This window comes from Epargyreus clarus, unplaced genomic scaffold, assembly GCF_041222505.1.
Source record: "Epargyreus clarus isolate Ecla_fem2 unplaced genomic scaffold, WU_Ecla_fem_2.2 ptg000021l, whole genome shotgun sequence".
NCBI classification, from domain to species: Eukaryota; Metazoa; Arthropoda; class Insecta; order Lepidoptera; family Hesperiidae; genus Epargyreus; species Epargyreus clarus.
In genome coordinates this window covers 12,130,584-12,143,201 of record NW_027332228.1, presented here as the reverse complement: position 1 = coordinate 12,143,201, position 12,618 = coordinate 12,130,584, and the positions used below count along the sequence as shown (strand labels likewise).

The 12,618-nt window shown below is 35.3% G+C and overlaps 2 protein-coding genes across 3 annotated transcripts; one reads left to right on the top strand and one right to left on the bottom strand.

Moving 5' to 3' along the window:
• Positions 1 to 271: 271 nt before the first annotated feature.
• Positions 272 to 8,764, top strand: scaf6 (SR-related CTD associated factor 6). Of its 2 annotated transcripts, XM_073084899.1 has the most exons (14): positions 272 to 526; positions 622 to 792; positions 894 to 1,177; positions 1,461 to 1,623; positions 1,769 to 1,916; positions 3,229 to 3,305; positions 3,480 to 3,678; positions 3,950 to 4,493; positions 4,782 to 4,915; positions 5,252 to 5,419; positions 5,865 to 5,977; positions 6,895 to 7,018; positions 7,684 to 7,850; positions 8,517 to 8,764. In XM_073084899.1, exons 1-14 carry the CDS (start codon positions 502 to 504, stop codon positions 8,618 to 8,620), a joined length of 2,421 nt encoding a protein of 806 aa, XP_072941000.1. In that variant the 5' UTR covers positions 272 to 501; the 3' UTR covers positions 8,621 to 8,764. The 2 variants fall into 2 exon arrangements, with proteins under 2 accessions (XP_072941000.1, XP_072941001.1); XM_073084900.1 differs by lacking the exon at positions 272 to 526 and having other exon boundaries at positions 653 to 792; positions 980 to 1,177.
• Positions 8,755 to 11,216, bottom strand: mst (misato mitochondrial distribution and morphology regulator). The gene is made up of 2 exons (XM_073084901.1): positions 10,459 to 11,216; positions 8,755 to 10,104 (listed from the first exon to the last, which is right to left on the bottom strand). The coding sequence occupies exons 1-2, from the start codon at positions 10,930 to 10,932 to the stop codon at positions 8,944 to 8,946; spliced, it is 1,635 nt and encodes a 544-aa protein (XP_072941002.1). The 5' UTR covers positions 10,933 to 11,216; the 3' UTR covers positions 8,755 to 8,943.
• Between the last annotated feature and the right edge of the window lie 1,402 nt (positions 11,217 to 12,618).

Here is a 12,618-nt window from a genome sequence, read left to right as displayed (position 1 = left end):
CTTAATAACATAAGATTTTTGAGTTACGCAGTTGAAATAAGAATTATGAATTGAAAATTATAAAGTTTTTGGTATTTCATGAACAAATAATTTTCTTTTATGTTAATTTTATTACAATATTCGCTTGAAAAAGTCGATTAGATAAAAAGTTAGTTCAGTTAAGTGATCTAAATAATCGGCATTTGAGAACTCGACAAGTAATTAGTAATTACTCAAATAGTTACATTACAAAGTACATCCCTACAAATACGTGAGACAGATAGATGAAAAAAAGAAAGAAACAGAATACAAATGGCCGACGAATGGTAGCATCAAAAATTTGTGACGTTCGGCGTTCATATAAATTATTATCAAAAAACGTCTTATTCTATCTTCTTTTTATATTTACGTGGACTATAGTTTTAATTATAATGATTGAAAAGTGAAGTGTTATGCGTTTGTGTTGAGATTAGTGGTTCATTACATGTATTACAATTAACCTCAAAAGGAGTCCAAATAAAAATGGAGCTACCACAGCCACCGCAAGGTTAGTTAACTTTGTGTTTATTTAAAACTGGCTTTATATATTTTAATTAAGAGTACGTCTTATTATGGTTTTGAATCGACCGCGTTCCTTTTCAGATCAAGATCTCCGCAACATAATAGACAAGCTCGCGCAGTTTGTCGCAAGAAATGGCCCCGAGTTCGAGAAGATGACCAAGACGAAACAAAAAAACAACCCGAAGTTCAGCTTCCTGTACGGCGGGGAGCACTTCAACTACTACCAGTACAAAGTGACGACAGAGCAAGCAAGTAAGCATATTGACGATCGCAGAAATAGATTAACGCGGTCTCGTCCGATCGCTGGTTGGCTGTTATTGTAACCGTTTCAAGTGAACCTCCGCTGTTTATAGTTCTAAAGCAGGCCGGCGGCCAGACGGCTCCCGCTCCCGCCGGGGCTTATATGGCACAGAACAGGCAATATGTAATGCCCCAACAGGCCGGAGCGACGCCCGCTCAGCTGGGGCTGGCGGCGTCCATGGCGGCGGCGCCGGCGCTCCAACAGTGGCTCGCGGCGAACTCCGCCCCGCCGACCCCCACGCAACACGCGCACGATATTGACAATGTCAATGTCCAGATCAACATGCTTAAGGAACAGATCACGCAGTCAGAGAGTAATCTGAATGCTCAGCACGCCGTAAGTCTACTTCTATTGAGTTACCATTTGTATATTGTATTACAAAACAAAATTTAATATAGTATTAAAATGCACAATATCAAAATGTAAAATACATTGATAAAAGAGCATGATTATTAGTTGCAATTTTTGGCTATGTTGAATATTTATTTATAATGGTTTTATTATTTCAGGCATATCAATCCTGTATCAATGCTTTGCGTGCATTGATATGAAATATTTTATATTCAATAATAGTATTTTGTGTTCTTGGCTGTACATTAAAAAATAATTATTCTTGTAGGTGTTAATTCAACAACAACAGGCAAAAATTAATGAATTAGTTGCCAAGGCTCAAGTTGAGAAAATTCAAATGATGGCTGATGAAAATAACATTAGTCTTCCAGAGCTGGACAACATTCTACAGCCTATTATTGACACATGTACTAAAGATAGTATATCTTCAGGTATTCATTAATTTACTACTGTATGAAGTAAATAGACCAATTATTTTATGTTTCATATTGATACTAAAAAACCCCAATTATCTGTCTGCAATTAATATAACAAAATTTGACAATAGTATCTGAATTAAGGAAATTATTTTCATAGGAAAGGGATGGATATTACAACACGCAACATCACATGACGCTGGCAAAGTTATATCACAACACCTGCTCAGGAAAGTGACCCAGCCGGGAGCTCCCTTCACACAGAAGCTCCACATCATTTACCTGGTGAATGATGTGCTCCATCACTGGTTTGTATCTATTTCCATACTCTATTTCATATTTTATATTTCACTTGTGCACTAAACATTATTAATCATGTGATGGTTCTGTAACAAATTGTGGCGCAACATTTTTTTGGTAAAATTTATGCATCTTGACCTCACTTGGGCTATAGAAAGTGGTTGAAAAGTAGGTCAAATATAAAAATATATTTACATACATCCCCAAATTCATGTTCAAGAAATCATAACTATTTTCTAAAACATGGAATCATACACACTTAAGCATAATTTCCTGTAGTAGGAATTTAATTTTCATTTAAATTTTAACTTATTAACAACCCTTTTATCATAAGAACAGGATGATATAGTTCACTGATTACCATTAATTTGGGTTTCACGTTAGTTGTCACTACCATACATTTACTAGCCATTCAATTAATTCACACACATTAAATACATCATTATAAAATATGTAACATTAAGTACAGCCACTGCCTCAAACATTCATATTTCTATATAAATAATATTTATTGTTATACATGATTGTACTTTCTATATTAGAAATAAATAATGATTGATTGATGAAAATGGTCATATTTTAAGTCTGTAATATGATGTTTATTCAAAATAATTTAGTTTAAAAAATGCATCATATCAGGCAGGATAGGGTCCAGGGTATTATTATTATTTTAGCTTTATATTGGATATTTCAATTGTATTTGTTAAGATTATTTTTTTTAATGATTTTATCACTAGAGAGGTATTTTAACTATATGTTATAAATAAAGGATGACTGTTAATAAAGTAGATTTTACATTGGAGAACAATATTACTGCATTGTCAAAATATTCTTAGAAGACAAATAAATGTAATATTTAATTGACTATTAATTATTAATTTTAAGAATTAATTGTTAAAATTTTAAAATTAAACTGCCAAATTTCAAATAATTTCAGTCATCAGAATTTTTCAGGCATAACTTATATTCCTGTTGCAATGAATAACAAGTTAAATACCTGTAATTTTAATGAAATACTATGTAAAGAGATGATGTTTTATTAATAACTTATTCTTTTATGTTTTTGAATTGATAATTGTGGATTATAAACCGGTGATCGGAACTTAGGTCTCAAGAGTGCTACAAAATTCTATTATGTTAATTTTGAAAATTTTGTTGTATTAGTGGCTGAAATGTTTTTGTATGTACATAATAATCCTTTTTATGATTTACAATTTATTTGTGTGGGTATATTTTGTAGTGATATAACAGTTAATTTATTTGGTGTCCTTTGGTTCATTATCGTTTTGGTGTCTATGATACTGTTATTCCTAATTACAGTGCTCGCAAAAATGCTGAAGATCTGAAGAAAAATTTGGAAAATGTGGTGGTTCCAATGTTTTGCAATGCCAGTATAGGTAACATATTTATAATAATGTCCTCAAGATTTAGGTCTCTTGTTCGATTGTGCATTCTCATCTTCAATTTAAACCAACTATTGTCCATCTCACCTGTGGTTTGCCAGTCAGGTAACTTGCTTCATTAATAAATCTGGCTTGTATGACAACAATTTAATCGTTTTGCTGTTTCAGCGGTCACTGAAGAACAGGAGGCTAAGTTGAATAAGCTGCTTCGGCTATGGGAATCTAAGTCGAACTATTTCGAGACGGCCGTCATTGAAAAAATGAAGAGTCCGACGAGCTCCTACCAAGAGTATCAGAACAACCTGATCGCTCTACACTCGGGCGTCATTGCTCATCTCAATCAGCAGACGAAGAGCACTTTTGAAAAGTGAGTTTATGTGAAAATTTTCAAACTCATGCCAAAATTGTTTCTTTTTTGTTTACTTAGAATCAGAAGCAATCGAAATTTTTGAGGTAAATATGATCGTTTATCCCCTGGAAAGCTATTAACTAAAAGTTATGCTAATATGAATTTATCTGTTTCAAATGAAAAGGTGAGAATGTCTGGTAAATTACAAAGGAATTTTAAATCATAATCACTAAGGTTCTATTAAGTTGTAATAATATATATGATTTAATGTAACATGTGATACTTCCAGTTACCAAAGCCAGCATCAAGCGTTCGTAAACCATACCTTGCAGCAGATACAGCAAATGGAAATGCAGAAACACGCTCTCGAACTGCAGAACAGCCACGACCACAGTAACGATAACCAACAACCACCCATGCCAAGGGGTTTCCAAAACAATTTCAATGACCAAAACTTTCAATTGGGCGGATATGACAAAAATTTCAATTCTAGTCACCAGAAATATGGCAGTGAGAGTGGCGACAACTTCCCTTCAAACAATAGTATAAGCGGCAATGACAATAGCTATGATAGTCAAACGTTTGATCAAATAACAAGTCGTAAGAAGTCTGAGAGCTTAGATGAACCGGATTTGTCGAACCTTCCAAACGTGAATTTCTCGCAACCACCCCCTGGCTTCGAGCCGAAACCCTTAGCATTCCAAAATGGCCTTCCAGATCTTAGTAAACCACCCCCAGGCTTCCCTCCATTCCCTGAGATTAATAATGAAGAGCTTATGCCTTCTGTTCCATATTTTGAGTTACCTGCTGGTTTAATGGTGCCTCTTATAATGGTAAGAACTATTCGCATTTGTCTTTAATATATAAGTAACTAATACTAAAAGGGGGAATGTGTACAATGACATACTATACCAAACGCAAATAAAATGAAAGATATACATAGTCTAAAAAAATGTTTGAATACCTTAGTATTTTTTATCTACATGTCTGAAAATCATCATTTGACGCATGTGCCGTGAAATCAACCAATAAATGTACCATGTTTTTTTCGCTCCAATTCATTCCCATGTGTCCCCAACTTTCAAGAACCACACAAATATTGATATGTGTTTGTATTTCAGCTCGAAGAAGATAAATACAGACCTTTAGATCCTTCGAAAATTCGTTTACCACCACCAGCGCCTCCAAACGAAAGGCTTCTGGCAGCGGTGGATGCGTTTTACGCATCTCCTAATCATGAGCGACCGAGAGACAAGTGGGTATTTTGATATTACAAATTTCATATATGATACAAACAAAAAGTCTTTATTTACATATAAGGTTGTATATTAAGTGTTTGATTAATATAATGTCCTTTTATTTTACTGCAAAGCATGAAAAGGTAAAATTAATATAAATTTGAACTTTAAGTATTACAATTAGTAATAGAGGCATGTTTATTTATGTGTCTGTATTTTTAAATATTATATGAACTTAAAATCACTTTAATCAGAAATATGAAAACAATGAAATAGTGATAATAACTCGGAAAAAATCGGAGCGGTAAAGCGAATTACGCGCTTTGGAAATTGAACAAATTACACATTTTCAGTGAGGGCTGGGAGAAACTAGGATTATATGAATATTATAAGGCAAAAAATGCAGCACGTAAACACAAGGAGGAGGAAATAGCCAGTGGGAGAAGAGAAAAATCTAGATCTCCGACCCCAATACCTAAAGACTTACAAAAACAACCGACACCCCCTGGAAGAGTATACAGGTATGTTGGCAATAAATATATCTGATAATGAAAACATTATAATCTATGTATAAAAAAATCCATTTCTGTTCGTTAGTCTCGCTAAAACTCGAGAACGGCTGGACCGATTTGGCTAATTTTAGTTTAGAATAATTTGTGGAAGTCCAGAGAAGGTGAATAATTATGGAATATATTTCATAAATAAATTCTGAGGTGGTACAAAGTTTGCCGGGTCAGCTAGTAATACATAAAACTCTTGGATGGTTTTTCTTATCCCTAAAGTTGATGCAACCAGTGTTGGTCTATTCGTCTATTGTGACTATTTTGAGTGCTATAGTATACTATGTAATTTTTATTTTTTGGCTTTATTTGATACTACAATTTATTACTTGAAGTTTAAAAAGAGAGTATACTGTTTATTGTACCATCACATTTACAAAGTACAGTATATTTTTTGGGTTGCCAGGTCTAGAAGCAGAACACCAGAAAAGCTATCAACACCACCAACTAGGTCACGATCGAGGTCTCCGTCTCCGAAACGGAAACAGACAACGTGGAGGCGAGATCGTGATAGAGATGGTAATATTATTACTATTATTCTCTTACAAGTCTTTCATACATTCCTTTGTCTTCATTTAGGAACTATTATTTATTTTAGAAGGTGGTAGAACCCTTTGTGGTTCGACTCCGGCGGCACCACCGCCACATCTATTTCTGCCCAATAATAGCAGTGTTAGGCGCTGCTGTGTTCCGTTTTGAAGGGTGCGGGAGACATAATTTTCCGAGGCATTCCAGCCTAGTATAGTCCTCAGGGGTAGCAGCGCATCTGTGGCCGACCTCAGGTAGGAATGTCTAATCCTATCTGAGGTTGATTACAGATGTCCATGGGCGGCAGTACCCACTTACAATCAGGTGGACTGCATGCTAGTCTGCTATTCCTATATTATAAAAAAACCGCAAGTTCTTATGCCTTCTTCGAATTCAGTCTTACGAAAAGAAAAATAACTATAGTCCGATTCCTAATTAGGTGTCCAAAATGTAAACAAATGTGTTGTTGACCTGTCAAGAAAATACGTTTTAAATGTTTGTTTCTTATTTTTGACGATATTAAAGTAATACAACAATAATAAAATAATAATATTAATAAATTAAGATCAATTCACATTTTCTAATATTTATATTACCTCAATTTTATTACATACAGTAATAATAATAAAAAAACAAGGTTTATGGTAGAAAAGTGAAATGTAATAATGGTAACACATTCGGAATCCAAAACATTTTTTGTGCCGCTATTTTTGAGTTTCGTAGCTGATGTTATTCATTTTCGTGATTGTGATCGAATTCGAATGTTTTCTCCTTTTCATAGCGCGTTTGTTAAATTGTGTATAGTTGTTAAAGTTTTCGTTTTTTGTTGAGTTTGTTGAAGTTTTTGTTGAACATTTTGGACACGTAATTATGAATCAGAGTATATAATGAAGGTAACGCTGTCCCAGGTCGTCGGCGGTCCCGCTCGAAGTCGCGATCCCGGTCGCGGAGCAGGTCGCGCGAGCGGCACCGCGACTCGCCGCGCTCGCGCCGCGTCGACCGCTCTCGCTCACCGACACCGCCTAGTTTCATGTAAGCTCGCTTTGATTGCTTGAATTTTAAATATTTTACCACGCTTTTATTGGCTTGACTTGTATGTGTGTATGTGACGGTATCTTTGAACTCGATTTTTACCCACTTTGAACGGTCCGATTAACAATTTCCTTGTACAATTCAAGCATGGTTTTTAGTTTTTAAATTATAATTATTTATTGTTACTGTGGTGAAACGAAGTCCTCACATGTAAAATTAATGTACGCACTATGGTACCAAGCTCCAGTGGATAAAGAATAAATTCGCTACATGTAACACTTTTCGATTGCTTTAACACATGAGTGGTATGGTCACACATCATTTAATCATCTGTTAGGAGTGAAGAAAACTATAAATTTCAATAATTAGTATGGATAGGTACTTAATCATATAACCATTGAAATACATTATTTCAATGATACACAATAAAAATACTATGATTCACTTACAAGAACTTTCTTCCTTTAGCTTGCCTTTTAAGGTCCACTGCAGGACTTAGGACTCCGCTAAGTCGGCGCCACTCCAACCGGTACAGGCCCTTTGAATCCAGCAGTTTCTCGTAGTCTTCTTCAGGTCCACCTTATGGGGGGGAAACTTGTGCTCCTTTTGTCTAAACGCGACTGTGGTAAATAATACACAGAAATCTAAAATGTTAACGTTGATAGGAATACATCAGTAGCGAGCACATCGGGTGGTATCGACTCGAGTAACAAGGGCCACCAGCTGCTGCAGAAGATGGGCTGGAGCGCGGGGGGGCTGGGCGCCGCGGGGCAGGGCATCGCTGAGCCCATCAGCGGCGGCTCCGTACGGGACCGCCAGGACCAGTATAAAGGTGGGACCTCCTTCTTAGTAATAAACAATAGGTGGTAGAACCCTTTGTGGTTCGACTCCGGCGACACCACCGCCACACCTATTTCTACCTAATAACAGCAGTGTTAGGCGCTGCTGTGTTCCAATTTGAAGGGTGTGGTAAGGGAGACATACTTTTCCGAGGCATTCCAGCTTAGTCGTCAGGGGTAGCGGCGCATCTGTGGCCGACCTCAGGTAGGAATATCTAATCCTATCTGGGGTTGATTACAGATGTCCATGGGCGGCAGTAGCCACGTACCATCAGGTGGACATACAGTCCACTCGTCTGCTACTTCTATATTATAAAAAAAAAAACAAATGTATAATATATTGCGGCGAAACTGTCACAACTATTTCTGCCAGCGATGTTAAGCACTGCTGCTTGGAAAGTCATCTTGCTTGGAAGTTCTTCTAAGGTACAACTCAAAGTAAAATGTAATAAGGTGGTCCTAAAAGTAGAAATGCATCTATTACTGAAGTCACAATTTTGATTGAACATTGATTAAATGAAAATCAAGCACACTACTAAAATTCAACTTATGATTCTAAGCTAGAAAATGGCACAATAGTACTTCAAAACTTTAGAAGTACTAACTCTTAAGTTGGTATATAGTAGTCTATAATTAATAATTATATTTTTTACTTGCAGGTGTAGGAGTAAACCTTAACGATCCATATGAAAACTTCAGAAAGAACAAAGGTGCAGCATTTATAACGCGGATGAAGGAACGGGCGTTAGAGCGATCGTCGTGATTGTCGACGGAACAACTCTTAGGTGTAAAAATGTGTACAATGAGATTGTGTGGCTGGAATATGATTTATTTTATCTAAATCATAGAATAAAGTTTATGAATTTTAATATTGTGTATTAAATTAAATAGACTGTATATATTTAAAGTTACTTTTATTTACGGAAAAATACTTTAATTCTGCTCAATTTTCTTAAACACATTAACAATGTTTGGTTCCTTTTGGGACGTGAAAATTGTTAAAAATCTAAGTTGAGGCTTAACAAATAATAGCATTATACGTTATCTTCAAAGTGGATTAGAATATAAGAATAAAAACTAATGTCTTTACAATTCAAAGTCGTCTTCATAATTATCCTTAAACTCTGCTAGCCTATCCAAACTCTCCTTATAATCTGCAGATTCCAATCCTTCCTCTTCAAACTTGTGTAGTTTGGCAAATTTTATTCTGCTCACTTCTCTGTGTAATTTCTCAATCATATCAGCTAAGAAATTTCCATTATGATATCCGGCTAATACTGGACAACTCTCTACTTTCTCTTGCTCAGTAACATTCTTAACAAATCCATATTTATTTAGATTTTGTGAGAATATTTGTGGGAATGGTGTTTTCAATTCTAAAGGTTTTTCACATACTGTTACATTGGTAGCTGAGAGGAAGTTATTGGCTTGGAAATATAATTCAAACATTTCTTTTATATTGCTGCACCTATACGCTGGCAAGTTCATTTGTTCCTTTGCTTCTTTCATTGGAGCTTTTAAATAACTTTCTGGTATTCCTCTCACAGTAATAAGCTGGAATATTTTATCAGTGGCAATTTTGCAACTGGGTGTAATAGATGTGTATATGGGTTGAGTAGTTGTGTTCAAATATTCTATTAAATACTGTGATTCATTCATTGCAAAAGGTATGCAAAGTGATGCAGCTGCCATTTTTCTTCCATACCCTGTCATATCTGCGCAAATGTCAGATAATGTATAAAAATTGCTTTTATGCCTGTATTTCTGACCTAGAGTGTCAATTGCTGATGCTAATAAAGCTGAGGAATGATAATAAAGTTCTGGACTATAGTTGACATAGTCAAAAGATCTTGGACTTCCAGGTTTCCTCCATCCTTTCTCACCTGTGCACAGAGGCACAAAAAGAGTAGCATACTGTGATAAGCCTTCCAACGCTAGTGCTGTGTTTACTAGACGTATTGAATCCTTCAAATTTGACTTATCTCTCTCTTCTTGAGTTTCTGGATTATTGTCACCAAAATGGGAAGCAATAATAGGATAGGCCAATATTGGTTTTGTAAATTCATCAGTTAGATGTTCAATACAGCTCACGGCAAGTCCTGAGAATCCATCTGTGCAGTCAAAATTAACTTGAAAGCCTTGCATGCTGTCACATTCCTCAACATATTTACGGATATTGTCTGAGAAAGTATCACCAAAATCTGATTTCCATAATGTATGGCCAGTTGTACTAATATCAAAGGACTCCTGTGAAAACAATAAATAAATATTTTTAATAATTATCATCTAATGCTAATAACTTTTTACATAAAAAATATAAAATTTTGCTGAATAAGTTAAATTGCTAGGCCCCGATGTTCTGCTTGAGACACTAGCAGCATTAATACTTAAAAATAGTAATTAAAATGGCTGATTAATTTTATTATTTTAAGAAAGGTGGTTGAATTTTTCTTGTTCAAGTAAAGCAAGACAATATACCTCAACTATTTTGTTGCAATGCATTTGTTACCATCAACATAACATCTTAGTAATAATATTTGTTAGGTACAGTCATCACCAGTTCTTCTAAACTTCTACATAAGAAACAAAAACAATACATACATTTTCAGCACCATGTTGATACTCCTTAATAATATGGATGGACCGGGAGTGTAGTCTTGGGTACAAGTAGTCTGTCCATGTGGACACCTCTTGGTCTAAGTTATATTCCTTTGTTTCTACCTCCGGTGGGTTTTCACTGTCAATGTCTTGTAAATATTTATTTTTATTTACTTCTGGTTCCTCTATTTTTTCTACATTGGTCCATTGAAAGTCTTCTTGTTGCTCCTCATCGGAAAGTCCACCGCTCGCTGGTAATGTCTTCAAAGACCCTTTCAGGTCGGCTATCAGTAACCTAGGAGTGTATGTAACCTCCCCTCGCGCGGTTTGACCCTCTCTGTACAGGATATCATTATTACATTCAGCCTTAGCTGTACCTGTGTAGTCGAAACCTAGTTCTTGGATATTCCAAAAATGTGCTCCTACATAGTTTGAGTAATGTCCAAATTGTAATGTTAATATTTCACGAGTAGACATGACGAAGTTACATGAATGTTTACTATCATGTAATATTTACGATTAAGCCATAAATGGTTACTGAACCATAAGTGAAATTGCAATAATTAAATTTACTTGCATAAGTATAAACACATTGTCTCATTGTTTATCGGTATGGTTACTGTGACCAGTGTTACCAACTCTCAAAAATATTTATCCCTAAACTGAAGTCGAAACCCCCTATAATTGCCTTAATTATTTGAAAATTCCCCTAAAAATATATTACACTTTAGGTGCGCTTCTGTTTTTTTTTTTGGACACCGTGCCAGCTTATGACTCGTTTCCCGTTTTTTTTTTTAGCTCGCCGCGCCGGCTCCGAACATGTTTCTTTTGGACGCCGTGCCAGCTTATGATGACACGTTTCCCGTTTTTTTTTTGCTCGCCGCGCCTTTACAAAACCCCTAAAAAAATCCCATAACACTCATTTACCCCCTAAATCTGGGGGGAAAACCCCTAAGTTGGCAACCGTGACTGTGACATTTTTGTTTAATCGTTGAATAATTTGATTGACACTGACAGTATCGCATTGATACTAGAAGTGGTCTGTAACAGGCAAAACAAGGAACCTGTTCCGCCTGTTCCTGTTTCAGTAAGACAACAGTTTCAAAAAACTGTTCCAAAATAACAGTGTGTTGTGTTGTAACAGTTTGAAAAGAAATAGCTATTAGGTATAAAATCAGTGCTGAAAAAGCGTTTTTAGTGTAAGTTCCAACACAACCAAAACAAAATTCGTATAAACTCTTCTAAACACAACAAACTGAAATGTCAAATAAATTGAAGTTATTTGGAAAAAGTTTGGATACACGCATACGCAATAATTTCCGACAAGTTATGGTAATATAAGTTTTACAATATTTGTCTACACAACAATATGTGGTGATCAAAAATATATATTTCAAATGAAAAGTATTAAATGTGTACATTTAGTATATACGTGTATGCTTTATAATGCATATATTTTATATGAGTAATAATAGAATGTATACATCAGATTTTGTATGCCAATCAGTTTGGGTATCCGAACGAATGCAACAACCATAAACTTCCATCGCTACGAACATCTGTTCTGAACTCGTAACAGCTGCCATCTCTCTCTAACAAAGGTAAGTTCCATAAGCTAGAATAGAGAGGAGCATGTTTCGGTTGAGATTCAAGCTTTTGTGGAACTGGAACAGGTATATATAACAGTTCCACAATGCCTTGCAATGACAACTGTTGTTTTTAACTGTTCCGATATATATCGGAACAGTTAAAAATACGCCTCACTCCTTGACGCGGATACTGACAACACAGTACTCTGGGTTCATGTTGTCTTTGCCTATTTTAGTAATCAGCATAAATATTACACAATTTTTAAAATTCATTAATTTTAGTCTAGTCTTCAAATACTAAAAACACTAATTTCTCTTTGGATGCCTATGTAACGAAGAGATTTTTCAGGTGTTGTGCATAAAGTAATAATAATAGTAAACTCAACATGACATTACAAGTTAAGCAGAATGGCGGCTACTATTTGGGCGCGAAAATTCAAAACTACAAGCTTTTTAGTGCTTACATTTTATAAAAGTAACATAAATAAAAAATGTGATTGCTTTCTAATACTTTAAGAATCATTTAAAGCCCGTAATATCATTATTATGCAGTATTTTGAATGCTGAACTGTAC

What these genes read in the sequence shown, in the direction of transcription:
- scaf6 (XM_073084899.1), top strand. Translation starts at nt 502, where the DNA reads ATGGAGCTACCACAGCCACCGCAAG. An exon ending in ATCTGAATGCTCAGCACGCC is followed by an intron (nt 1,178 to 1,460) that starts GTAAGTCTACTT and finishes TTATTCTTGTAG; the next exon opens with GTGTTAATTCAACAACAACA. An exon ending in AATGATGTGCTCCATCACTG is followed by an intron (nt 1,917 to 3,228) that starts GTTTGTATCTAT and finishes TCCTAATTACAG; the next exon opens with TGCTCGCAAAAATGCTGAAG.
- mst (XM_073084901.1), bottom strand. Translation starts at nt 10,932, where the DNA reads ATGTCTACTCGTGAAATATTAACATTACAATTTGGACATTACTCAAAC. An exon ending in ATCAACATGGTGCTGAAAAT is followed by an intron (nt 10,105 to 10,458) that starts GTATGTATTGTT and finishes TTGTTTTCACAG; the next exon opens with GAGTCCTTTGATATTAGTAC.